Source organism: Heterocephalus glaber, unplaced genomic scaffold (genome assembly GCF_053883595.1).
Source record: "Heterocephalus glaber isolate CG9 unplaced genomic scaffold, H.glaber_assembly_v1.0 deba00001481, whole genome shotgun sequence".
Classification (NCBI taxonomy): Eukaryota; Metazoa; Chordata; class Mammalia; order Rodentia; family Bathyergidae; genus Heterocephalus; species Heterocephalus glaber.
The window spans coordinates 52028835-52055710 of NW_028258317.1; the positions used below are offsets into that span (position 1 = coordinate 52028835).

The 26876-nt window shown below is 39.4% G+C and overlaps 1 protein-coding gene across 1 annotated transcript; it reads left to right on the forward strand.

Moving 5' to 3' along the window:
* The first annotated feature begins 84 nt into the window (after positions 1–84).
* LOC101722361 (centrosomal protein 15-like) lies at positions 85–22580 on the forward strand. Its single transcript, XM_087184085.1, has one exon. The coding sequence runs from the start codon at positions 12756–12758 to the stop codon at positions 13143–13145; it is 390 nt and encodes a 129-aa protein (XP_087040211.1). The 5' UTR covers positions 85–12755; the 3' UTR covers positions 13146–22580.
* Positions 22581–26876: the final 4296 nt, after the last annotated feature.

Sequence of the window (26876 nt, forward strand, 5' to 3'; positions counted from 1 at the left end):
TGGTACTTGAGATCATACTGTATTTGCAATTCTGTTCCATACTTTTTCAAATTAGTGTTTTATCAAGAATACTTTGCTGAGGGCCGGAGATTTAGCTCAGTGGTTCCACTGCCTCCCCCAAGCACAAGGTTCCAAGTTTGATCCCCGGTACCAAAAAAAAAAAAGAATACTTTCCTTAGGGCCAGGGATTTAGCTCAGTGGCACTGTGCCTGCCTCACAAGCACAAGGTCCTGAGTCCAATCCCTGGTAGCCGCCCCCCCCCCCAAATACTTTCCTTAGATAGTTAAAATGCCATGTATACATCATTACTAACAACTGCAGAATAATACATCCTGTGATTGCTGTTTACATGAATAGTTTCTCTCTTGGCTGTTTAGATCATTTTCTGCCACTTTTATAGCAAAAAGAACCTCTTTATATACAATCCATATTTTGTGTATTACTGATCAGTATTTCAGTCCTTTTCTGCAGGTAAAATCTCAGATGTGTACTTACTAACAGCATATGGACATTTTTAGTGTTCTGATGATACTTATTTATTGCAAAATTGCTATCTGGAAAATTCACATCAATTTCTACTCCAGTGTTCACTCTTGAAAGATTGAAACAGGTTTAAGATTTAAACAAGACAATTTAGGAATTTAAGCTTAGGTGAATCAAAAATAGGCTGAATCTGGGAAAGAAAGAGAAAAGAGCCCTGTTTCCATTAAGGGTCTCTTACAGTATAAATGGACAGAGTTGTTAAGCTTGTATTTCAGTAGGTAGAAATTTCGTTCACTGATAACTGAGTCATACATTAGTATATAACATATCCCAGGCTGTGCCTCTATCAATGTGGATGCTATAACTCCTAAACCTTTTAGTGCTGTATCTTGAATTGCTGAGCAGTACTCAAGGCACTGACTAAAAGTTGCATATCTCATAAATAAAAGCCATCTTCTAGGAATAGTAGAAAACATACACTGGTAAAATGTGTGATGATTTAGTTTGCTTATGTCCTTTACACACAGGACAGAGCTGTTTTGCAAATCCAAGGAGGTGTGGGGAAGAAGCTCCTCAGCAAGAGCTAGTCTCTTACCCAGCTCCAGCAGTTTTGTGATGCATTAAATGGTGCAGACAGGCAGGGCCTCTGTTCCTAAGAATGCCCCACATGTGCCCAATGACCACTGTGCCTTTCCCACCCCTTTTTTATTCCTATCTTGCTTTGTTCTGGGAAGGGTTTAAAACTGCCTATAATACATTGGAGTAAAATGGAAAAAATGGTGCTAGTAAACTGAAAATAGAAGAGAGAAGACTATCAGACTAGACAAGAAAGGGCTGTGAGTGAGGGTGGTATTCTGTGTGCTGTCAGGGGTCTGCAGCTCCCCAGAGGCTGGTGTGGAACTCGGGATTGCATGGTGCACATGATTTGATTCAGTGTCTGTAAGCATGTGTGGGAGGAAGATTGTTTGGGATTTTCTCCCCTTTTGTATTATTCTTTTGGGTCGAATGTGGTAATTGCATACTTACAAGGATGATTCTGGAGGTCTGTTTCTGACTTTGCTCTTTTATATAGGGCAAGAAATAGCACTGTTCCAAGGGCCATTGAGCTAAAGTTCTCGAGAAAGGACCAGAAACGGCAGTGTGGAAGCACCACTCTGCAGTCTTTCTTTACCTAGAGGTCTCTTCTGAAGGGCCTGGGCCCAGCGGCTCTAGAATAGGAATGTGACATGCCTGATGTCCCAAGGTAAATACGTTAGTCAACTTTCAGCAGAATCCACTTTACTCACAGGCTGGTGGAGGAGTGTTTTACTTTCACACAAGAAGTAGGTGATGTAGAATACAAACCTCACACATTTGTAGGAATAAAACAGTTAACTCAAGTTTTGCATATCACATTTTGGGGCACATTCTCATCTTCCCTCCTGTACCTTCCAAATAGCAGGCCTAAGGAGCACACTCACCCTCTTCCTAGAGCCAATTAGAGAATCCCCATCTAATGAGGATTTTTGAGGTAAAGTACAACTTCTCAGATGTACAGAGAAGCTTAGCAGCAACCAAAGCCACAGTCATGACTGGAGAACTGGTAAACCTAGTATGTGTTATCCAAGGCCCATTTCAGCTGATCGGGAAGGGACCTGTACACAGAGGCTTGTTGGGCTCCCTGGAGAGGCAGCCATGGGCCATCCCCAGACAGAGGGATGTTCCATAGAGGGGCAGTGTAAAGGAGAGGTTCATACTTGAGAGACCAGAGAGGTAGTCTTAATTGTGAAAGAATTATCAGGATATGTAAGGAAAGGAGGAAAATTATCTCCACTGGGGTCCTGCAGGATGACCCAGCAGGGTAAGCTGAGGTGTATTATCATTATGCCCTGGTCCCTAAACCCAGATGAAGTGAAGCTTTGGTGTACCTTTTTCATAGTAGGTTATTTGTTTACCCATCTACTTTTTGTTAAGTGCCACCTGTGTGCAGGCTAAGAATCTCTGGAGCCCTCCCTCAGCTGCCCCCCACCCTGAAATTTTCCTAGGGAGAAACAGACTTCTTAGGGAAGAACTTCCTGTTACGGTTGCCTTCTCACTGTTAACTCTGTAGATAGAAAGGGAGGGAATGGGTTACCAAAAAGGTTTGTGGCATTGCTGAACAAGAAGGGCACCAGTCCTAGACCACAGAGGGGAGGCAGGTTGGTGTGGCCAGGAGTTACAGCCTCCTGCCGTGGCCTCTGGCATGACAGTGTTTCATATTGCTCAGTTCCTTAAGAACGTCAGCCTAGTGTGGCAAGAGCCCCTCCCAGGGATTGCATCCAATAGCCTGGCTTGGGCCATGCTCTTGTCTCCACAGCCCCAAATACAATGGCTATGTCTCTTAAAGATCGTAGACTAGAACATCAGGGTCTTCCCTAGGGCCTGAGTGGTTTATCAAGTGAGAATCATTGGAATTCAGCATCCTCTCAGGCAGGAAGAAGAGGGCCTGGAGGATGTCTGGGTTGTAGATCTACTGAGTTCTTCAAGGCCAGAGTGTTTTGTTTTGTTTTCTGTAAAGTGAGACGCTCTAGAGGGACATCTAGACAAAAGCCATAAAAGTTAAGGTTCTCCAGAGAAACGACCAGCACTTAATGATATACATAAAGAGATTTATTTTAAGGTATTAGCATACATGATTGTGGAGGTTTGGTAGTCCAACATCTTCAACGACCAGCAGGCAGGAGACCCAGGGAGGATGTACAATCTGAGTCCAAAGGCAGTCTGCTGGCAGAATTCCCACTAGCCAGGGCCAGGTCTGTCTTTGTTCTATTCAAGCCTTCAATTGTTTGGATGAGGCTCGCCCACATTTCTGAGGACAGTCTGCTTTAGTGAGTTTACCACTTTAAATGTTAATCTCATTAAAAAACAAAAAACACCTTCACAGACACATCCAGAATAAAGTTTAACCAAATACTGGTCACAGTAGCAAAGCCAAGTTGACACAAAATTAACCATCACAGTCCGCCATCACCTTTCCCATGGGGGCCACTTGGGTAGCTGCCTTTGTCCAGGGTTAAAGCATGAATAAAAGAATGAATGAATGAATCAGAAAAGGGGAGAATTATTTACATAATTTAAATACATTTTCATGTATGTATGCAATATTTACCCTGAATGCATATATTAATGCTTTTATGTACAGTAAATTTATTTTTTTATTTTTTGTTGTTTTTTGGAGACAGGGTCTTGCTGTGTAGTTCAGGCTGGCCTAAAACTCACTGTGCTACCTGGGCTGGCCTTGAAGTCACAGTCCTCCTGGCTCAGCCTCCTGAGTACTGGGATTACAGGCATGCATCACCACTGCCGGATAGTAAATTTAATTTTTGTGAGTAGAAAAGTTAAAAAATCAATAGGTAAAAATAAATGAGATTCAAATAAGTTGCAATTTCATTAAAAATAAAATATTTGTCATTTAAAAATATTTAGTGAAATAAATTTAAAATAAAAGGCTGAATAATGGCAAAGTACACATATATGTTTGTGTAAATATGGATAGAACATATTTTATGTTGAGCTTCCCTTTTACTTTCCTTTAAGACTCATTTATGTATATAGTCAGTGGTTGCTTGGTATCCTTGAGGGATTGTTTCTAGGACCTCCCTTAGCCACCCAAATCTGCAGATGATCAAGTCCCATGTATAAAGTGTTATAGTAATTGCATATAACCTATGTACATCTTACTATATATATACTTTAAATCATCTCTACATTACTTACATCTACTACAATGTAAATGCTGTGGAAATGCTGGTGTATTTATGGAATAACCCATAAATGGAGTTTGAAAATGTTCAATATGGGTACAATTTATTTTGCTTTTGTAGTATTTTCCTCCCTTGTTTGAATATGCAGATAAGAAATCCACAGATAGGGAGAGTTGACTATACACCTTCATAAGAAATTGGCACATTTTATATTCCCCAAACTAATGACTGCAATAATAGTACTTTGTTATTTATCTTGTGCACTATTTATTATTGTGAGCTATAATCTCATTGCTTCTGCACAGCTGGCAGATGCTGTTCTACTTTAGTGAGGCCAGATTTCTCCATCTTTCTGAATTTGAGTCTCTCCATGATGCATGACTGTGAAGGAATATCTCAACTGAAATAACCCAGAAAGAGATGGGTTAAGGTTGGAGAATAGATCTCTCTTGAAAGATAAAGGGCGAAGAGACTTCTGGGAGAATGGAGAAGGGTAAACAACAACTGAGCCTCTGTGATTTGGAATCCAGACACTGGAAAATAACAACTTGTGGAAAACAAAAAGGGGAGGGAGGGGAGTAGATCCTCGGGAACCAAGAAGGATCGGACAGGAAAATTAAAACCTACAGAGAAACTGAAGAGACAGAACACCACGCGACAAAGGGAAGAGACAACCTGCACTTTCTCCTTGGGTCCCATCTCATGAGAAAGGCAGACTGAATGTATTGAGACAAAATGAAAGAAGGTGCACTCCAGAGGGCGTATTGGAGAAATGCAGTGGTGGAATGGACAGGCAGATGCCGTGACCTGCAACAGTAGGTGAGAGACACCAGTTCAAGTGCCTGCCATATTCCAGAGAGTGCTTGGCCAGGCCCCATTCCAGAGAGGGATTGTTTGAACTTGGGACTCCGAGCAGCAGCAGGTTGGATTTAGGGCTCTCAGTGTTATGTTCCCACAGTGACTAGGTGAGAAACAGCAATGGGAGACAGCTTGGTCAGTGAGCCATGGTCTAGCTGACAAGAGACCTGAGGCCAGGCTCAGCCTCAACTGCTCTGGAGTTGAAATGCTCAGAACTGGCTCCATTTCCCCAATTCTACTGCCTTGCCCCCTAGTGGCTGCATCCAGCATGGATCTGGAGTGACTGCCATCTTTATCTACTAGCGTGATCAGGTACATATCTTGACTTGATACTGCCCCAAAACTGTAGAGCCCAGAAAAATGCTACATATTTGAAATCAGAGAATTTTATTTTTTGTTTTGTTTCCTTTTTTTGGTGAGTGTGCACTGTTTTTAGTTTTGTTTCTTTTTCTATTCTTTCCTTTCTTCCTCAGCAGTATATTGGGGTTTGGGGAATTTTCTTTTGTCTTTCATCCTTGCATCTTACCTCCTTTTCCTTTTTTCTTAACTCCTTTTCTTATTCATTTTTTCTTTGTTTTTTCCTTTTCTCCCTCCATTTTTCTCTTTTTTCTCTCATTTTTACTCTACATAGAAATTTTTCTTTTATCTTCTATTTCTCATCAGTTTTTTTCTCTTTACCTAATTCTCTAAATGACTTTCTACACTTTAACAAGATCTTTTGCACCACTTCTCATATCATAGAGTTTAAGGTTGCAGTTTTCTTCTTGCATTCCCCCATTCCCAAATCCTGTACCTTTAGTAGTACAACCATAAAACTTTGTTAATCTTTTGATAGTTAACTCTGTGAAATTATTGTTGAATTATTTTCTACCATTAGCAAGATATAGCTGTTCCATTTAGTACATATTAGGTAAATCAATACCTGGGTCTTCTTAATGTTTACACCATAATTTTGGACATCTTCTCTAGAATTAAGGATGGTATATAATTGGTTCTTTTGGCATGTTAATCTATTTGTCTTGGATGATACTACTGTTGCTGATTCTCTTGATATTAACAGGGTCACACAGTTGTCATTATTTCTCTGTGAGCCAACACTCATTACTTTTGTGACATTGACAATACTGGAGTACATCTCCAGAGAACTTGGTTATTGGGCTAATTACATTGCATCCTCCCCTCCCAAATTAACCAAGGTGGTCAGATCTTGGGGCTCTGTCAAAGGACTATAGTTAGCCATGCCCAAAGTACACAACTGAAAGCAACTAAAAAGATCTCTATTCTACCAACAAAGCCTTTATTAGACTCCACAAACCTCAGCACAAAAGTCCAGGAGATTAAAAATCACACTGAAAGTGTAGACAACAGAATCAACCAATGTGAGGACAGAGTTTCAGAACTAGAAGACAGTGATGTCTTCAAAGACCAGCTACTCAAAGACTCTTAGAAACAAGAACACGAAAAATGGATCAAGCAGTGGTTTGATGACAAAGAAGACGCAAGAATAATTGGAATAAGTGAAAAATCAGAAGACAGCATAAATGGTATAAAAACCTGTTCACAGAAATAATGGAAGAAAACTTTCCAAATATAGGGGGAAAACAAACATACAGGAAAGTGAGACATATAAAACCCCAAATAGCCACGAGTAAAAGAGAATTTCTCTATCCCACATTATGCTCAAAATCACAAGAAGTGCACCACAGAGACAAAGAAAGGCAATAAATCACATATAAAGGTAAAACCATTAGAATTACAACAGACTTCTCTACACAAACCTTAAAGGTGAGGAGGGCTTGGAGCAAAATGTTTCAAGCCCTAAAAGATAATCTCCAACCTTGACTTATGTATCCTACAAAACTTTCCTTCAAGATTGATGGAGAAATAAAGGTATTTCCAAGACAAAGAGCATCTCAAGAAATTCATGACCACCCAAATAGCATTACAAAATATTCTCAAGGATATTCTAGAAAGAGACAAACCAATAATTCCAGTAAGTCAGAAACAATGAATACGGTTGGTGATAGGAGCAGCTAGGCAAAAGTGGGGGTAGGGTCGGCAATAAGAAAATAATCTGACAGGAATAAGTCAATACCTCTCAGTAATAATTCTCAATGTAGATGGTCTCAATTCCCCAGTCAAAAGACAGATTGACAGAATGGATCAAGAAACAGAACATTAATATTCAATATGCAAGGAGCACATTTAATTAAAAACATTAAATATCAAAAGATGTGAAAAATATCTCATGTAATGGGAACCCAGACAAAAACAGGGGTAGCTATCCTAATTTCAAAGTAGATTTCAAGCCAAGACTATAATCAGAAGAGGTAAAGAAATTCATAATTCAACAGGAATAAATAACAATTGTAAATGTATACACAACAAACACCAGTCCCAATTTCATAAAGCAAATACTAATGGACATGGAAAATGAATAAAACCAATACAGTTGTAATGGAGAACCTCAATACCCCACTGTCAAAAATGGACAGATCAACTAGGCAAAAAAATCAAATATCAGAATTAAACCAAACCTTCAAACAAATGGACTTAATAGATATCTACAGATTGTTCCATCAAACAATAACAGAATACATATTCTTCTCAGCAGCACACGGGACTTTCTCCAAAACAGACCACAAACTAGCCCGTAAAACATGCTTAAGTAAACAGAATCAAAATAATCCCATACGTATCATACCGAACATAGTGGAATGAAACTAAAAGTCACTGACAAAAGACACTACAGAAACTATCCAAACACGAATAATATCCTCTTCAATAATCAGTGATCACAGATGAAATTAAAGAAGAAATTAGTTCCTACAATCAAACAACATGCCAGTAAGACATACCAAAACCTACAGGACACAGTGGAAGTAGTCCAAAGAGGGAAGTTTATAGTGATAAGTTACCTAATGATGCTCCTCAAGATCCTAGAAAAACAAGAACAGTCCACATCCAAATCTAATATGACAAAGGAAACTATAAAGATCAGAAATTAATGAAATTGAGTTTTAAAAAAAAGAATTCATGAATCGAAGAGTTGGTTCTCTGAAATAATAAACAAAATAGACAAACCTTTAAGCAATCTTACCAAAATAAGGAATGAAAAGACCCAAATCCATGGAATTAGAAGTGGAAAAGACAAAATCACAGATTCTGCCAAAATCCAGATCATCAGTAACTACATTAAGAACCTATACTGTAACAAAATGGAAAATTCAAAAGAAATGGATGAATTCCTAGATATATATAAACTATCAAACCTGAACCAAGATGATATAAAAATCCTGAATAATTCAATGTCAGTCAATAAAGCAAATAATTTAAAAAATTCAACTAAGAAAAGTCCAGATGCTGATGGGCTCACTGCCAAATTCTACAAGAACTTTAGAGAAGATTTAATGACAATATTCCTTAAACTCTTTATTGAAATCAAAAGGGAACTACTACTAGGAAAGTCTTTCCTGGAAGCAAATACTACCCTGATTCCAAAATCAGAAAAGGACCCAACTGAAAAAGAGATCAACAGGCCAATCTCTTTGCATAGGTGCAAAATCCTCAATAAGTTACTAGCAAACAGAATGCACCAAATCATCAAAAAGATCATACAGCATGACCAAGTAGCATTCATTCCAGGGATGCAGGGATGATTCAACATATGCAAATCAATAAATGTAATACATCACATAAACAGAAGCAAAGATAAAATCATATGATCATTTCAATAGATGCAGAAAAACCATTTGACAAAATCCATCTATTCATAAAATCCCAGAAGAAAAAGAAATAGGTCTTTATTTTTATCTGATAAAGCCATCTATGACAAGCCAGTGACCAACTTCATAATAAATGGAAAGAAGCTGAAAGCTTTTCCTCTAAAATCAAGAATAAGACAAGGAAGTCTACTATCATCACTCCTGTTCAATACAGTTCTTGAAACAAGGCAATTAGACAGGAAAAAGAAATAAAAGGGATATAGATAGGAAAGCAAGAAGTTAAATTACCATCATTTGCAGATAACATGATTCTTTACATAGAAGACTTAAAAAACTCCAGCAAAGGACACAGACTTAATAACCAAATTCAGTACCATAGCAGGATACAAAGTCAGCACTCAAAAATCAATAGCATTCTTGTACACCAGTAATAAACTCACTGAGAAAGAAAGTAGGGAAATAATACCTTTCACAATAGCATCAAGAAAAATGAAATACTTAGGGATTAACCTAATGAAGGTAATGAAAGCCCTCTACAATAAAAAATACAGCACTCTGAAAAAGGAAATTGAAGAGGTCATCAGAAAATGGAAAGATATCCCCTGTTCCTGTATAGGCAGAACCATTATAGTCAAAATAGCCATACTTCTGAAACTGTCGCACAGATTTAACACAATCGCAATCAAAATGCAAGTAGCATTCCTCACAGAACTGGAGAAAACCATCCTAAAATTTACATGGATTGAGAGGAGGCCTAGAATACCAAAACAGAATAGTGGATGTACAAACAGCTCCAGGCACACTCAGCTACCTTAACTTTGACAAAGGGGCCAAGTACTTTCACTGAAGGAAAGATAGCCTCTTTAGTAAATGGGGCTGGGAAAACTGGCTATCCACATAACACAAATGGAACCTAGATCCATATGTCTTACCAGGCACTAAACCAAAAATGAATCAAAGATCTAAATATTAACCTGCTGGAAGACAAACTAGGTAAAATTCTTGAAGACATAGGCATAGGCAAAGACTTTCTGAACAGAACCGTGGTTGCACAAGAGATAATACCAAGAATCAACAAATGGGAGCATATCAAATTAAAAAGCTTCTGTACAACAAAGGAAAGCACCAACAGAGTGAAAAGACAACCTACAGAATGGGAAAAAAAAATTGCCAACTCTTCCTCAAAGGAGTAATATCTAGAATATATAAAGAACTCCAAAAAATTAGACCTCCCAAATTTTAAGGCCCAATCAAAAATGGGCATCTGAAATGAGTAGACACTTCTCAGATGAAGTACAAATGGCTAATACATGAAAAAATGTTCAACATCACTGGCCATTCAAGAAATACAAATGAAAATAACAGAGATTCCAACTCCAGAAAGAATGGCCATTATCAAGAAATCAACTGATAATAAATGCTGGCAAGGCTGTGGGCAGAAAAAGGAACATTTCTTCATTATTGGTATGAATATAAATTGGTACAATTACTAAGGAAGTCAGTGTTGAGATTCCTCAAAAATCTAAAAATAGAAATTCCATTTGACCCAGCTCTTCCTGTTCTAGGTATCTTTCCAAGAGTTGAAGACAACATATCACAGTGATGTTTATAGCAGCACAATTCATAATTAAATCTTGGAAGCAGTCTACATGTCCATCAAGAGATGAATGGATAAAGAAAATGTTACTTATACACAATGGAGTACTATTTTACCATAAAAAGGATGAGTTTGAATCATTTGAAGGAAAATGGATGCACCTCGAGATCATAATGTTAAGTGAAGTAAATGAGACACACAAGGTTAAATATCACATGGTTTCTCTTATATGAGAAACCTAAAGAATAAATAGAATAAAAGACAATAAGGAAAAAAAGAGAAAAAAGTTATTATAATCAAGTATAGACAGTATCTAAAGGGGTACCTTAGTATAACTGTCTTATGTATTTTATATGGTTTTTGGCCTGTTAGTATGGCTGTTAATCTGTGTGTATGATAATTAACTTTACAAGAAACTAAAAGATAAATGAACCTGATGCTGACAAATAATTGTTTAAAGAGAGTAGATAGGAAGGGGAGAAAAAAAGAATCGAGGTATGTTATGAACATGCATTAATTCCCCACAATGAATGTAATCATTATGTACTTCAAACATGTATTAATACAAATTTTAAAAATAAAGATAAAGGGAGAGAAGAATGGGGAGATTCAGGGCTTAGAAAAAAGAAAGTGGCCAGACTAGAGCTGGGCAGGAACTTCCAATCCCCTTCTTCCCTAATTCTCCAGTATATTCTCTTCTTTCCCCACTTTAATTACTTGCTCTTCCTTTCCTTGCCATTCTAAAACAATTCCCTTAGGGAGCACAGAAAATAGTGAAGAGTCCACAGAAGGCTGTGTGGCAAGCAGAAATGATAGCTCCACTTAAAGGCTGCTCACCCTTATTAGCAGACATGGAATGGCAGCAAGATGGTTTGGGAGGGCTTTCAACTATGCTGATTTTGAACAGGGCAGGGACAAGTTTTGAATGTTGTCCAAATGAATGAAACTTTGAGTCCAGATGAAGCATGTAATTGATTCTCTGGGTAAATTTTTTTTTTTTTTTTGTTACCGGGGATCGAACTTGGGACCTTGCGCTTGCGAGGCAGGCGCTGGAACCACTGAGCTAAATCCCCGGCGTAAATTTAATATGTAAATTATTCAAACTTAAGGTATGTTAAAATGTCAAAGGGATACTTTGCGTCAACAAATATACTGGCATTTTAGTACTTAAAAGTAGAATGGTGAGGGCCAAGGATTTAGCTCAGTGGTGCCGTCGCCTGCCTCATAAACGCAAGGTCCCAGAGTTTAATCCCCGGTACCAAAAAAAAAAAAGAATGGTGAGTAGGAATATAAAAGTCGCAAATGCAGTCCCTTCTCCAAATCTAGTGTTAGTTCCTCTCCTAGAGCTGATTCTCATGTGTGATCTTGCTCCTAATGAGGCAGACCATAGAGGACAAGAACTCAAATTCTTTTTTTTTTTTGTATTAAATTCTTTTATTGGTACATTGTAGGTATACAACACAATTACATTACTCATTGGGAATTGTACCTTTATATAATGCATCTTGGTTCTTATTTTTTCCCCATTCCTAGCCCTCCCTTCACGCCCTCCACCCTTCCCTATTTACAAAGACTTTATTTCCATTTTTTCCATTTCTCATCATTTTTTCCTTTCCCTTCTTTCCTTTCCCCTGCCCCTCCCACTACCCCTACCCCTTTGGACCTTTTCTTCCTATTCTACATTATCGATTATTCATTCTAATCATTGGTACATTTTAGGTATACAATATAATGACATTCATCGTTGGAAATTTGCACCTTTACATAAGAACTCAAATTCTAGAGTCTGAGAGTGTCACTTTAAAATCCCAGCTCTGGGGGCGGGCCGCGGCGCAGGTGTGGGCAGGGCGGGGGAGGAGGACGTGGAGGGGAAAGTTCAGAAGTTTTTCCGGTATCGGCGGCACTTGGGGCGGTTTTCGGGAGAGCCTGAGGCTGAGACAGCAGAAAGAATTTGCCCCGGCCGGGGTTCGCCTGAGGTGCAGACTGCGGCCGTCGCAGAGGAGTGACCGGAGTGACCGGCTGTCCGCCATTTCCTTGGTGCTGCGTTAGTCGGCTCCGTTGCCGAAAGGAACTGGAAAGCCAGGCGTCGAGGATCGGCCTGCGGTGCTCTGAGCAGGCAGTAGCTGTCAGGCACCTCCAGGGTTTGCGCCCATCCAGGGGATGAGCCTTCGAGCGTGGCCCTCAGAGCTTTTCACCGACCTCTGACCGACTTGGTCCAGGCGCTTTCACCACGGGTTTATTTTCGCTTCTCAGAAAAACCAATGACTCAAGTACTAAATGATCGGATAATGCAAAGTTGAGCACATGTGGTACAAGTAACTTCAAATGTTTTATTATTTACCAGAAAGTTTATAAAAGCTTTGATTGAAGATGTCCTCCTTGTTCACTCAAGAAATTTGCCTTTCTAAAAGACACAAGGAAATAGTATCACAAAGATTAATGTTACTTCAACAAATGGAGAATAAATTTGGAGATCAAAACACAGAAAAGGCATCTCAGCTGAGATTGCCCATCTCAGCTGAGACTGCTTTCCAAAGGAATCTTAGCCTCTTAAGGGACATAGAAGCAGCTGAAAAGTCTTTACAGAGCAAGATTCACCCACATCCACCGCCTGAGGTGGTTTCTCTTGAGACTCGTTACTGGGCATCAGTAGAAGAGTATATTCCCAAATGGGAACCGTTTCTCTTAGGGCAAGCACCATATCCTATTGGTGTTGAAAATCACAATGAAGCAGAAAACACCATTCTAAATGAGGCATAATGATAACTTACTCTTAAAAACCTCCTTAATGAAGCTGAATATTAAAGAACTTGTAGATAATTGCAGGAACTTTAGGAATTGAATATGTTGATATTGTTTCATTATCTCTAAATGACAATGAAGATATGAGACTCTATTGAGAAGTTTCTGATCATTCCTACCATTCAGGGTCATGCATCTGCTTTCTATCATACCCATGGCATGGGAACTGTTAAAAATTAATATTAAAGTATTATTAAATAAATTATTAAATCAGTGAAAAAAAAATCCCAGCTCTGTTATTTACTAGTGGAAAGACTTTGGGTAAGTTGTTCAAATGTTTTAAGTCTTGTTTTTTTCATTTATAAAGTAGGAATATCATTTATAAAGTAGGAATATCTAAAACTGTCATGACGTTTTTATGTGGCACTTTGTAGTAGTGCTTCATGTAAAAATATTTCCAGCAGTAGCTGGTGCAAAATAAATGCTCAATAAAAGTAGCTAGTATTATTATCAGCCAGTGGTTTCATCATCCTAATTTAGAAACTCCTAATTTAGGAGTGGTATCTTTGATTTTTTTACCCTTTGTCTAAATTATGACCTACTTTATTTTACTTAATAACTATTTTTAATTTGTCCCTCTCTCCCTTTTTCCCACAGCCACTATCCTAGTTCAAATGGTTGTAAAGTTTCTAATCCACTTAGATAACAGGCAAAATCACCTTTCTAACATAGATCTGAGAATATTTTCCTTTGGTTTAAAAGATAGTATACCTGTGCCTAGAGCCAAGTTGAATTCTTTGCCAAGGTACTAAGGTTTTTTGCGGTCTCTTCCTGTAGTAGATTGCATCATTGACTCCAGTTCTTCACCCCTCTCTGTCCACTCCCTATGTCAGATAATCTATGTCCTTTGCCCTATGAGTTTGTAATTTCACCCACTAAAGGGCCAGAATACATCCCCATCCCTTGGCTTTGGATTAGCCATATGTGTTAGTCAGTTTTCCTTACTATAACAAATATCAGAGATAGCCATCTCAAAGGAGGAAGGTTTATTTTGCCTCATGATTTTGAAGATTTCAGTTCATGATCAGTTGGCTGTGTTGCTTTCAGGCCTGTGTGATGCAGCACATCCTGGTGGGAGCACATGGCAGAGAGAAATTGCTCACCACATGGGCAGGGAGCAAAAGTGTGTGATGATGCAGGGGTCCCCTCGTCACCGTCCAATGACCTAGAGGCCTCCCACGAAGCCCTATCTCTTAGGGGTTCTGGCAGCTCCCAATAGTGTCACCCTAGGGACCAAGCCTTTATTTAATACATGGGCCATTAGGGGATTTTTTTTCAGATCCAAACTATAGTACCTTGTGACTTGCTGTCTTGCGGCTCTGCCACCCTACGAGAGAAAATTCCCTAGGTGAGTCTGTAGTGCCAGAAATGGATGAGAGAGATTTGGGGCAGAAACACTCTCGCTGAGTCCAGCCTAGATCAGCCCACCGACAGATGTATGAGAAATAAAGAAATGTTGTTTTAAGCTGCTGAAGTGTGGGGTAGTTTGTTAGAAAATAGTAGACCCCAAGGTCTCCCAAATCCTTTCCCAGGTGTTCTCCAAAACCCACATATATCCCAGTTACAAGAGAGCACTTGGCACCAGCACACTCCTGGAACTGTTTGTTCTCTCTGCTGGGAGCATCCTTTCCTTGGCTTCTCCACGGCCCTTCCAGATCCAGCTCTATTTTCTGTCATACCATCCCTCATTTCTCCAAATTCATCACTGATGCCTTCAGGAATCTCTCTAGCCCTTGATCTACGTTCTTTAGTATTTTAGTTATCAGCAATCAGATCTGTACCTCACTCATTTCTACATTCCCTTAAGGAGGGGGAGTACTTATATTCACCTTCATGTCCTCCACAATGTCCTACATATATTTTAGAAGTGGTTATTGGAAAAAAGGAGTAAATGAGTGAAGGGAAAATATTTTAAAATGCAGCGTCTGTCTTTTATCTCAAAAGATAGCAAATAACATAATGATTTTCTGACATCATGCCTGTTTAAATTTCAATACTGATGCTACTGATATAAACTGGAAAACAGTAGGACAAGTGGAGAACAGCTGCCATGAACTTAGTTTGACCAGGAAAAGACAGGCTACATTAGAGTATAATTTTCCAAAGGGTACACTTATGATTCTCATGCAACTATAAAATTAATACAAGTCAAAGGTTTCATTCAGCCCATTCATTACTTAATGAGGGAACCAGTAAGATGTTAAAAATGGGTTTAACATGTTCACAACAGGGCTGTGATTCATATATCTCACTGTCTGGTGGTACAAGCCACTCAATGGGACAATCCTGCATGTTCCACCAGTGGTTCAAGCCAGTGGGAATGTGTTAAAGGATATTTGAAAATCTAGGTAATATAAACAACTTAATTAAAGAATATTAGGATAAGAATTGTGAGTTAAATACAAAATTCGCTAATGACCTACAAATGTTATCTTTTCTACCAGATAGAAAACCCACACATTAATATGTAATATCAAGAAGTAGGAACTTTGATCAGTAGTTTTTGCACTAATCAGTCATTATGTGAGTCATCCTTAATAATCTTATGAGCTATTTTTGTAAGTCATTTGGATTGTGTCAGGAAAACATTCAAGTCAATTTAAAACATTTATTGAGTCCCTCTGTGCAGGTAAACACAACCACTATGTATTGAATATGACTTGTTATATGTCTTCCAGAAGTTTACATGGTCAATTCTTTGATTTACATGATGCTTTAGAGTTTATGATAAGATTTCTTGCCTTGATAGTTTGATTTGTTCTTTGCAGTAGCCTGCATAATACAAATGGCAGATGAGACTATGTCCATTTTATAAGTAATCCACAGCTTTGTTGTATAACATGTGCAGGGTCCTTTGGCCAATAAACCACACAGTTTGTATTCTGAGTCCAGTATTCTTCTCTTTCCACCTACAGATCCCTTTTAGGGGATCTCTTGAAACAGTTATTGATATTGTATGATTTTCTACTTTCAAAACATTTTAAGGAACTTTAGAACTGAGTTTGCAAATTGACAAAACCTAGGGAACTAATCTAGCTCATAAACATGCATTATTTGGCCTGCATGGGGCAGTGCAAAAATTGATTTAAAAATCAGTAAATTTTTACATACAAGTCCAGATTTGGGGGTTTTTCTTTAAATGGTAGATTTAGTAGTGCTGAGTCTTTGCATAAGAACCATAGGTTGGAGCTAGATGGCTGCTGCCCCATTAGAACAACCTGCCTAGTCTCACTCACTGACCTCCTCGAGTGTCAGAGAGCAGTGCATTTGGCAGCCCTTGCCCAATTCTCCCCTGTGTCCACTTTCCCCTCCCCTGTCCATCCATGCAGCCAGGCCGCCACCATTCTGAACACACATGGAGGAGCAATGCTGCAGCTCCCTAGGGAGGTTGCCACTTTTTCTGCAGGATGGCTCTCGAGGAACCAATGAGCATATCTCTGCAGATTCTGTTTTCTGTGGCTGCCACATTTAAATTGGTTGGAATAAGAAATATAGATTTGGGGAAGGTGGCAGATACAGCCAGGCCTTCGTATTTGCAGGCTCCATATGCTCAGATTCAACCAGCTGCAGATGGACAATATAAAAAGCAAATAATGTTACTACAAATTTAAAAACCATTGCAGTATAACAATTATGTATATAGCATTTACATTGTATTGCATATCATAAGTGATTTACAGATGATTTCATGTATAGTAGAGGAAGTGCATAGATTATATGCAAATACTATCCCAGTTTATGTAAGGGACTTGAACATCTGTAAATAATGGTGTCCTGGACCCAATCTCTCAGGGATACCAAGGACAGCTCTATATTTCTGTGGTTTTAAAAATTCCTTTTTTTTTTTTTTGTGGTTCTGGGATCAAACCCAGGACCTCACCAAATGGGATTTCTGAGAGCTTGCTGTTCACCTTTGTTAGCAAAGGTTAGATTTGTAGACTTGATCTAGGGAAATTCATTCTGGAAATTCTCTAAAGAAATATAATGTGGTCTAGTACATTAAGAGATTAGATAATAGTTTTAGACACAGCTGCCAGGCCTGTCTCTGTACCTGTATTCCCATGAGACTTCAGTTCATTAATATCTCATAAATTAGTCAATACTTATTCAGTCCATTTGGATGTGACACAGGGGAAAGAAGCCAACCCTAAAGTCCTCTGCATTTGGACTAAGAGGCCTGCAAGAGACCACATCAAGGAAAGAGAAGGCTTTCCTTATTTTTTTTTTAATTTTCCCAGCAATGGGACTTGGAAACCAGGGCATTTGTACTCAGCTACATTCCTATCCCTTAAAAAAATTCTTTTTAATCTCATTAAGTTGCTCAGTTGCTCAGATTGGAGTCAAATTTAGAATCCTCCTGCCTCAGCCTCCCAGACTGCTGGGATTATAGGCATGCTATATTAGTTAGTGTGCACTAAAGAAACATTTAATGTAAGATATATCTATCTATCTATCTATCTATCTATCTATCTATCTATCTATCTATATATCTCCATATGTATGTATTTACAAGGTAGGCTTGCAATGGCTGCCCACAGAGTCAGATGTGGAAGAGTACAAAAGGGCTGTCTGTGCCCTGGAGATCTGAAGGAGCCAGTCAAAAGCCAGAGGCCTGGAGCTCACTGTAGAGTGCTGTGCAAGTCCATATCAAGAAGCTGAAAGGTCTGAGTTGTAAGGCTGAAGAGTCTGCACTGGAAGCCAGAAGACAGATATCCAAGGTGAAGGCAAAGAGTGGAGACCCTCAAAAGAAATAGAAGTGAGGGCCAAGGATTTAGCTCAGTGGTTCCAGCGTCTGCCTCGAGAGTGCAAGGTCCCAAGTTTGATCCCCGGTACCAAAATAAATAAATAAATAAAAATTCAGTTCTTACATATATTGCATTGAAAACCACAACATTTGGGCCAGGGATTTAGCTCAGTGGTTCAGCCACCTGCCTCACAAGCACAAGGTCCCACATTGGATCCCCGGTACCAAAAAAAGAAAAAAAAAGAAAAGAAATAGAAGTGAGCCTTCCCTCTTTCCCTTTTTATCCCATCTGGGCTACAAACCTATTGGTTGGTGCCATCCACAAGCAGGGTTCGCCTTCCACCTTCAGTAAATCCATCCAGTCACACCCAGAACTATGCAAACCAGTCAGTTGGGCAGCTCTTACTCATGTTGTTCACAACAGTGAACTATCACCCATGCACCATGCCTTGCTCTCAGTGCTCATTCTGGGAGACTGGAAGGGAGGCAAGAGCCATGTCCCTGTTCATCGCTTTCTCATTTGTTGAGGTATGAGGGAAGGAAAGTCTAGTGAGAGAGGCTGAGAGGCTAGGGCACAGCTAGTCACCTCCATCCTTGGTCCTGAGTGACGGCTGGCTTCTCCTCAGCAGGATGGGTCGTGGTTCTTCACAGGTCCTATGATCTACAGTAAGTTGTCCACACTTCCTGGCCTCAGGCTCTTCATCTGCAACATGGGGAGGGCAGTAGTTCCCACCATAAACTATAGCAGTGAAAAGTAAAGGGCGATATAGGAAAGGCACAGGGCAGGTGGGGACTACAGAAACACCAGCCCTGCTCTGGGTGGGCTTCTCCCTTTGACAGCACCGAGGGAGCAGAATCCCTTAGCAGGGAGCAAGTGAACAGGGTCTGGTGATGAAGAATGATGGCCCACAGCAGCTGGCCTGCATTTGAGCCTCTCTGAAAACTGCTGCTGATGTGACTTTGCCTAATTGCATGACTTTGTTGTGTCTCAGTTTTCTCATCTGTAAACTAAGTATGCAAATTGCACCTGTCTCAAACTGTTGTGAGGATCACATGCTGTAATGTAGTGCTGGGCACGTAGTGCATGTTCAGCACACATAGGCCTTACATTGAAAACTAAAGTTCAGCTCCTTTTTAAAAAAAATTGAGGTAAAAACCTACATAAAACAAAGTTAACCATTAACAATCTTAAAATACACAAGTCAGTGGCATTTAGTGCATTTACAATGTTGGTTGACAGTATCATCTCTGTTTTGTTCTGTGACATTGTCATTACCCAAACAAAACTCTGGGCCTATGAAGCAGTCACTTCTTGGGCATCCTTCTCCTAGTCCTTGACAACTACTGTTCTACCTTCTGTCTTTGTGGATTCGCTGGTTACGGATGTTTCACAGAAATGGCAGCATACAATATGAACCTCTTATGTCTGGCTTTGACCACTGAGCAAAACATTTTTGGATTCAAAACCCATGTATTTTGATTATTACTACCCTCTGAATTCTTCTGGCAAACATTCTAGAATTGGTAGATTGTTTTTTGGGGAAAAAGATTTTTTAAAAGGCCAGGGAGGTAGCTTGGTGGTGCAGCACCTGCCTGGCAAGTGTGAGACTCTGGGTTCAATTCCTGGTACCAAAAAAGGAAAAAGGAAAAAAAGAAAAAGAAAAAAGACCAAAAGATTAAAAAAAAAGTTTTTTAAAAAAGCTAGTTTAAAAAAGTTTCCCTGTATGTATGAGTATCAGATCTTTGGGAGACAAACCTGTTCCTGGGTCATTGTGGTCCCGTGTTGGCACAAGTGACAGGCCAGAGCCTGCCTCACTGGTGTGAAGACCCAGAGGGCAAGTTGGTCTGGATCCAGTTGGACCCAGAGCTCTGCTACTGAGGCTGCTGAGTAAATACCAGCATTTAAGAACTAGAATGCTGGGGTCCAGCCTGAAAAACTGCATTTAAACAGATCTCCCCCCATAATTATGTGTCAGGCAGATGTTTTTGTTTTTGGTACCAGGGATTGAATTCGGCTCCTTGTGCTCTTGAGGCAGGCAGTGGAACCGCTGAGCTAAATCCCCAAGGCAGATGTTGAGCATTGAGCTAATAGACTAAGGAGGTCAGCAAACAATCCCTCCACAGAGAAGTGGAGAGAAATTCTGGGGAAGGCAGCCCAGGCTCCTGAATGGGAGAAGGTCCTTTTTTCTCTTTACTGGGCATTGAATCCAGGGCCTGGCACATGCCGGGCAAGTGCTCTACCACTGAGCTACGTTTCCAGGTCCTCAGTCCATTTTATTTTGAGACAGAGCCTTGCTAAGTCACCCAGGTTGGCCTTCAACTTGTGATCCTCCTGCCTCAGCCTCCTGAGTAGCCGGGACTACAAGGGTGTGATGCCATGCCCAGTCCATCCTTTTAAAAGCATATCATCAACCTGACAAACCAGTTATAGGCCCTTCTTGTAATGCGTACTTATTGACTGCCTGGGCCACAGAATGAACACAAGATTACCAGGGCTCTCTGTGTCAGGAGGAGCAAGAAGTGAATCCACACAAAAGGCCTAGACCAGCACTTGGCACGTAGAACTCAGTAGGGGTAGCGGTTATTATTATACTTTGTCTGAGCTCCTTGTTCGGTTGACTATTTCTGATTTCTAATTGTAGCAGTAGTAGTAGTAAGTGCAGTAATAAGATAGATACATAGATAAAGATAGATACAGTTCTTTGGGGAATGTTGGAATCTGCCATTCGCTGCGTAGATCTGTCCCAAATATGCATTCACAAAATGTGGAAATAACCACAGATGAGTTAAAGAACCCACAGGGCTACTATGATACAGACCTGAACCCCACCTGTCTTCTGACCTCTAGGTCTTCTGTTAACAGTGTGCCATTTTTGGGACCAGAGAGTGGTCAATGCCCATGATCAATAATTCTCCCAAAGTCTGGTTATTTCCGCTTGTCCAATCCATGGTCACCTTGTACAAGACTGTAAGACCACGGGCCTTACCAAACGCTCCGAGGAGCTGACTACAGCAAAGATCACCCGGGAGGGAACACACCGGACAAGTTGTTAAAGTAAAACAGACCTTTATTAGTCTGGCCAGATGGCACTCTACAAACTCCAAGCTTAGAGAGGCGCCCGGCTCAGAGCCTGAGGTCCTTTTATAGGAGATGCTAGAGGGGAGTTGGTAAGCAGAAACACAGAAGCGAAACGCAGAAGGAACTTTTACAGATTGTTCTTAAGATAACATAGTCAGATATGGAGTTGGGCAAGCATGACGGAACACTGCGCACACAACAGACCTTCCTGGCACAACAACAAGCACATCCCTGGAACTCGATGTCTACCTGGTGATCCGTAACAGAAGCAGACAAGTTGGGGCCCTATTACAAAATGGAGTAACTGTTGTTCAGTCTCACAAAGACCTTGGGTTTGTTGGAGAAAAGGCAGGGGTTGAACTTCAGGTGATGAGGAAGTTCTTTCTTCCAGGGACTTACTTTCCCCGTCCTTTGAGGGGCTGAATCTGTGATCTGTCTTGAGTCTGCAAGTTGTCTGGGAGCTGTCAGTTTTCATTATTCAAGTCAAACTACTTCACCAAATCTTGAGTTTTTAAACTTCTACTAATCAAATAAAACTTTGCAAGACTAGCCGTCTACATCAGTTCTAGGAACAGCTTGATCAACCAGCCAAGGTAAAAAAAATCGCCTCATGTTGGGGCGGGGATTTAGCTCAGTGGTTCCACTGCCTGTCTCATAGGCTCAAGGTCCCAAGTTTGATCCCTGGTACCAAAAAAGAAAAAAAAAAATTCTCAATGTACTCAACTGCCTAACTCTGTGACGTGCCTACCATGTCCCTGGCCACTGGTTATAGCCACTCAGCCTCTGCCTCCCAGGACCCCATTATTCTGGCCCCCCTGAAAAGCCCACTAGCAAGAAGAGGATCAGGAATTACAGCTGGACTTTTAACTTCAAATAAAACTTTGAAGGCCCAGATCTAGATTTCTGGATATTGATGTAATACAATCTGTTCCTTGGTTTCAAAAACCCTTTCTTCAAATCCCTAAGCTTTGAAGGTCTCCATTAAAATCCATGTTGAAATTTAATCCCCACTGTGAGAAATTAAGAGGTGGATGATTAGGTCATGAAGGCTCTGTCCTGATGAAAGGATTAATCTGTTCATGGATTAATGAGTTCCTAGGTAATCTCAAGAATGGGTTTGCTGTAAGAGCTAGTTTGGTTCTGTCCCTTATTTGCATCCTCTTTGCAGTGCTATGCCCCACACTGACCTCAGGGCTTTGCAAGAGTTCCCATGAGCAAGAATGCCCTACACATGTGGCCACATGACCTTGGATTTCCCAGGCTCTAGAACTGTGAGCTGAATAAGGCTTTATTCTTTATACATTACCCAATATGTGGTATTTGGTTACAGAACAACAGACTAAGACAAAATCAATAAGGATAGCTGAATACCCAATAGAAAAATGCGTAGAGGACAAAAATCTCTTAAGCAATTTAAATAGCTAATAAATACATGAAAAAAGGTTTCATGAATGAATACCAACATGAAAATAAGACAATGAAATATATAATAATAATAATAATAATAATAATAATAATGATATTCAGTAGGAAGAATTTGAAGAAAGAACCCTAGAAATTTATATTTAACAATTGGAAATATAAATTGGTCAAAATTTTTGCTGGACAACATAAAATATGCATCAAAACCCTTTAAAATATGTTTACCTTTGATCCACAGTTCCATTTCAAGAATTTATCCTAGCTAAATGACAGATTAAATGTATAAAGATATCATGAGCAAAAACTTAGAAATAACCTAAACGTTCAACAATAGGATTTGTTTTAAATAAATTATAGAAGATCCATAAAATATTTGTTCACTCAGAAAGCACTTAATAAATACCTACTCTACTTTGTACTCAATGCGGTTGTAAACTCCAGAGCTACAGATTATTTCTTTTTAAAAAAATGGACCTTTTTATTTTAGATGCTGGAGGCAGAATAGATAGATAAATAAAATATTAAACACAAACAAACAAAATTCTCAAAGCAGTTAAAGATACAAATCACATACAAAGGAAAGCCCATCAGATTCACAGCAGACTTCTCAATGCAAACCCTCAAGGCAAGAAGAGCTTGGAGTGATATATTGCAAGCCCTGAAGGAAAACAGCCTCCAATCCAGATTGATGTACCCTGCAAAGTTGTCTTTCAAAACTGATGGAGAAATAAGATACTTTCATGACAAAGAGCACCTTAGGAAATTCGTGAATGCCAAACCAGCACTCCAAAAAATTTTAGACAAAATCCTAGGAAAAAACAAGGATCACAACCCCAGGAAGCCCAGCACAATGAATTCATTGGGGACGACAAGAAATAAAAAGCAAAGGGGGAGAATCCAACAAAAAAAAAGTCATGACAATGATAAGTCAATATGTATCAGCTATAACCATCAATGTTAATGTTCTCAATTCACCATTCAAAAGAAATAGACTGCCAGAATGGGTCAAGAAGCAAGATCCAACAATATGCTGCATACAAGAAACACACTTAATTCAGAAGGAAACTCACAGACTGAAAGTTAAAGGGTAGAAAACAATACTCCATGCAACAGGAACCCGAAAAAAAGCAGGAGTAGCTATCCTCTTTGCAGATCAAGTGGATTTCAAACCAACACTGATTAAGAGAGACAAAGAAGGACACTACATCCTTGTAAAGGGAACAATCCAAGAGAAAAACATGACAATCATAAATATCTATGCCCCAAACACTAGTGCGCCCAACTATATAAAACAAATACTAAAGGACATGAAAAATCATATAAGCACTAATACAATAGTAATGGGGGATCTTAATACCCCACTGTCACAATAGATAGGCCAAGTAGACAATAACCAAGCAACAAAACACTAGAACTCAATGAAACTCTTGAACAAATGAACTTCACAGATGTTTGCAGAGTGTTCCACCTCACAAAATCAGAATACACATTCTTTTCAGCTGCACACAGGTTGTTCTCCAAAATAGACCACATACTCGCTCATAGAACATATTTAGGTAAGTGGAAAGGAATTGAAGTTATCCTCTGTATATTATCAGACCATAGTGCAATGAAATTGCAGATCTATAGCAAAAGAAACTAAAAAAATTTCATAAACACATGGAAATTGAACAGCACACTTCTGAATAAGCAATGGGTCACAGAGGAAATTAAAGAAGAAATCAGACAGTTCCTTCAATTAAATAACAATGACAATACAGCATATCAGAATCTATGGGGCACAATGAAAGCAGTCTTACGAGGGAAATGCATAGCAGTGAATACTCATATTCGGAAAACAGAGTGAGCTCAATTAAACAACATGATGCTGAACCTCAAGCTTCTAGAAAAAGAAGAGCAGGACAACCCCAAAGCTCATACAAGGGAGGAAATTATAAAGATCAGAGGAGAAATCAATGCAATGGAGATGAAGAGAACGATACAAAAAATCAATGAAGCCAAGAGTTGGTTCTTCGAAAGAATCAACAAAATTAACAAACCCTTAGCCAACCTTATTAGAAAGAGGAAAGAAAAGGCCCAAATCCATGCAATTAGGAATGAAAAGGGTGAAATTACAACAGACTCAGCAGAAATCCAGAGGATCATCAGTACCTACTTCCGGAACCTATACGCAAATAAGATAGAAAACACAGAAGAAATGGACAGATTCCTAGATACATATGAATTACCAAAGTTGAATGAAGAAGACCTAAAAATTCTAAACAACCCAATATCGATCAATGAAATTGAAAACGTAAAAACTTACCAACTAAGAAAAGCCTAGGTCCTGATGGCGTCACTGCTGAATTCTACAAGACATTCAGAGAGGAACTACTGCCACTACTGTTTAAACTCTTCAGTGAAATTGAAAGGGAAGCAATACTCCCAAAATCATTCCTGGAAGCAAGCATCACCTTGATCCCCAAAGCAGAGAAAGAGCCAATTGAAAAAGAGAACTATAGGCCAATCTCACTAATGAACATAGATGCAAAAAATCCTTACTAAGATACTGGCAAATAAAATGCAGAAGATCATCAAGAAGATCATACACCCTGACCAAGTGGGATTTATCCCAGGGATTCAGGGATGGTTCAACATATGCAAATCAGTGTAATACACTGTATCAGTAAAGCCAAGGACAAAAACCATATAATCATTTCAATAGATGCAGAATAAGCACTTGACAAAATCCAACATGCATTTATGATAAAAACCCTACAAAAAATTGGAATAGACAGTTTCTTCCTCAATCTGATAAAAAGCTATCTATGAAAAACCAACAGCCAGTTTCATACTAAATGGTCAAAAACTGAAATCCTTCACACTAAAATCAGGAACAAGACAAGGATGTCCACTATCACCACTCCTGTTCAATATAGTTTTGGAAACATTAGCCATGGCAATTAGACAAGAAAAAGAAATAAAAGGAATAAAGATAGGAAATGAAGAAGTCAAATTGTCATTATTTGCAGATGACATGATACTCTATATAGAAGACCCCAAGAACTCCACCAAAAGTCTTCTAGACTTAATAACCAAATTCAATAAAGTAGCTGGTTACAAGGTCAACACACAAAAATCAACAGCTTTTCTGTACACAAAAAACAGACTCATTGAGAGAGAAATGGGACAATCAATTCCTTTCACAATAGCATCCAAAAAACTGAAATACCTAGGAATCAACCTAACAAAAGAAATCAAAGACCTCTTCTCTGAAAACTAGGGCACTCTGAAAAGAGAGATTGAAGATGATATCAGAAAATGGAAAGACATCCCCTGCTCCTCGGTAGGAAGGATTGACATAGTGAAAATGGCCATACTTTCAAAACTGCTATATAGATTCAGTGCCATCCCAATTGAAATCCCAGCAGCATACTTCACGGACCTTGAGAAAGCAATCTAAAACTTTATTTGGAACAAGAAGAGACCCAGAATAGCAAAAGCAATTCTAGGCAACAGAGACATAGCAAGGGGTATCACAACCCCCAACTTCAAACTATACTACAAAGCTACTGTGATAAAACAGCATGGTACTGGCAAAGAAACAGACTTGAGGACCAGTGGAACAGATTAGAAGATGCAGAAACAACACCAGACACATTCAGCCACCTCATCTTTGACAAAGGAGCCAAACACCCTCACTGGAGGAAAGGTAACCTCTTTAATAAATGGTGCTGGAGGGCCCAGGGATTTAGCTCAGTGGTTTCGCCACCTGCTGTGCAAGAGCAAGGACCCAAGTTCATTCTTCAGTACCAAAAATAAATAAATAAATAAATAAATAATTGGTGCTGGAAAAATTGGGTTTCAACTTGCCAAAGATTAAAACTAGACCTATATCTCTCACCATGCACTAAACATTAAAACAGAAACACTAAACCAACTTGAAGAGAGTTTAGGAAGAACTCTTGAAGACATTGATGTAGGAAAAGATTTTATGAACAAAACTTCAATTGCTCATGAACTAACACAAACAGTCAACAAGTGGGATCTGTTCTTACCAAAAAGCTTCTGCGCAGCAAGAGAAACCACCAGCGGTGTAAAGAGACAGCTCACAATGTGAGAAAAAATTTTCACCAGCTGTCCCTCAGACAAAGGTCTATTATCTAGAATCTATAAAGAACTTAAAAAAAATCAGACATCCCAAATTTAAAGACCCAATCCAAAAATGGGCATCTGAAATGAAGAGACATTTCTCAAAGAAGTAGAAATAGCACATAAACATATGAAAAAATGCTCGACATCACTGATCATTCTGGAGATGCAAATGAAAACAACACTGAGATTCTACCTCACCCCAGAAAGAATGGCTGCTATGAAGAAATCAACTAATAGGGCCGGGGATTTAGCTCAGTTGTTCCGGTGCCTGCCTCGCTAGCTCAAGGTCCCGAGTTTGATCCCTGGTACC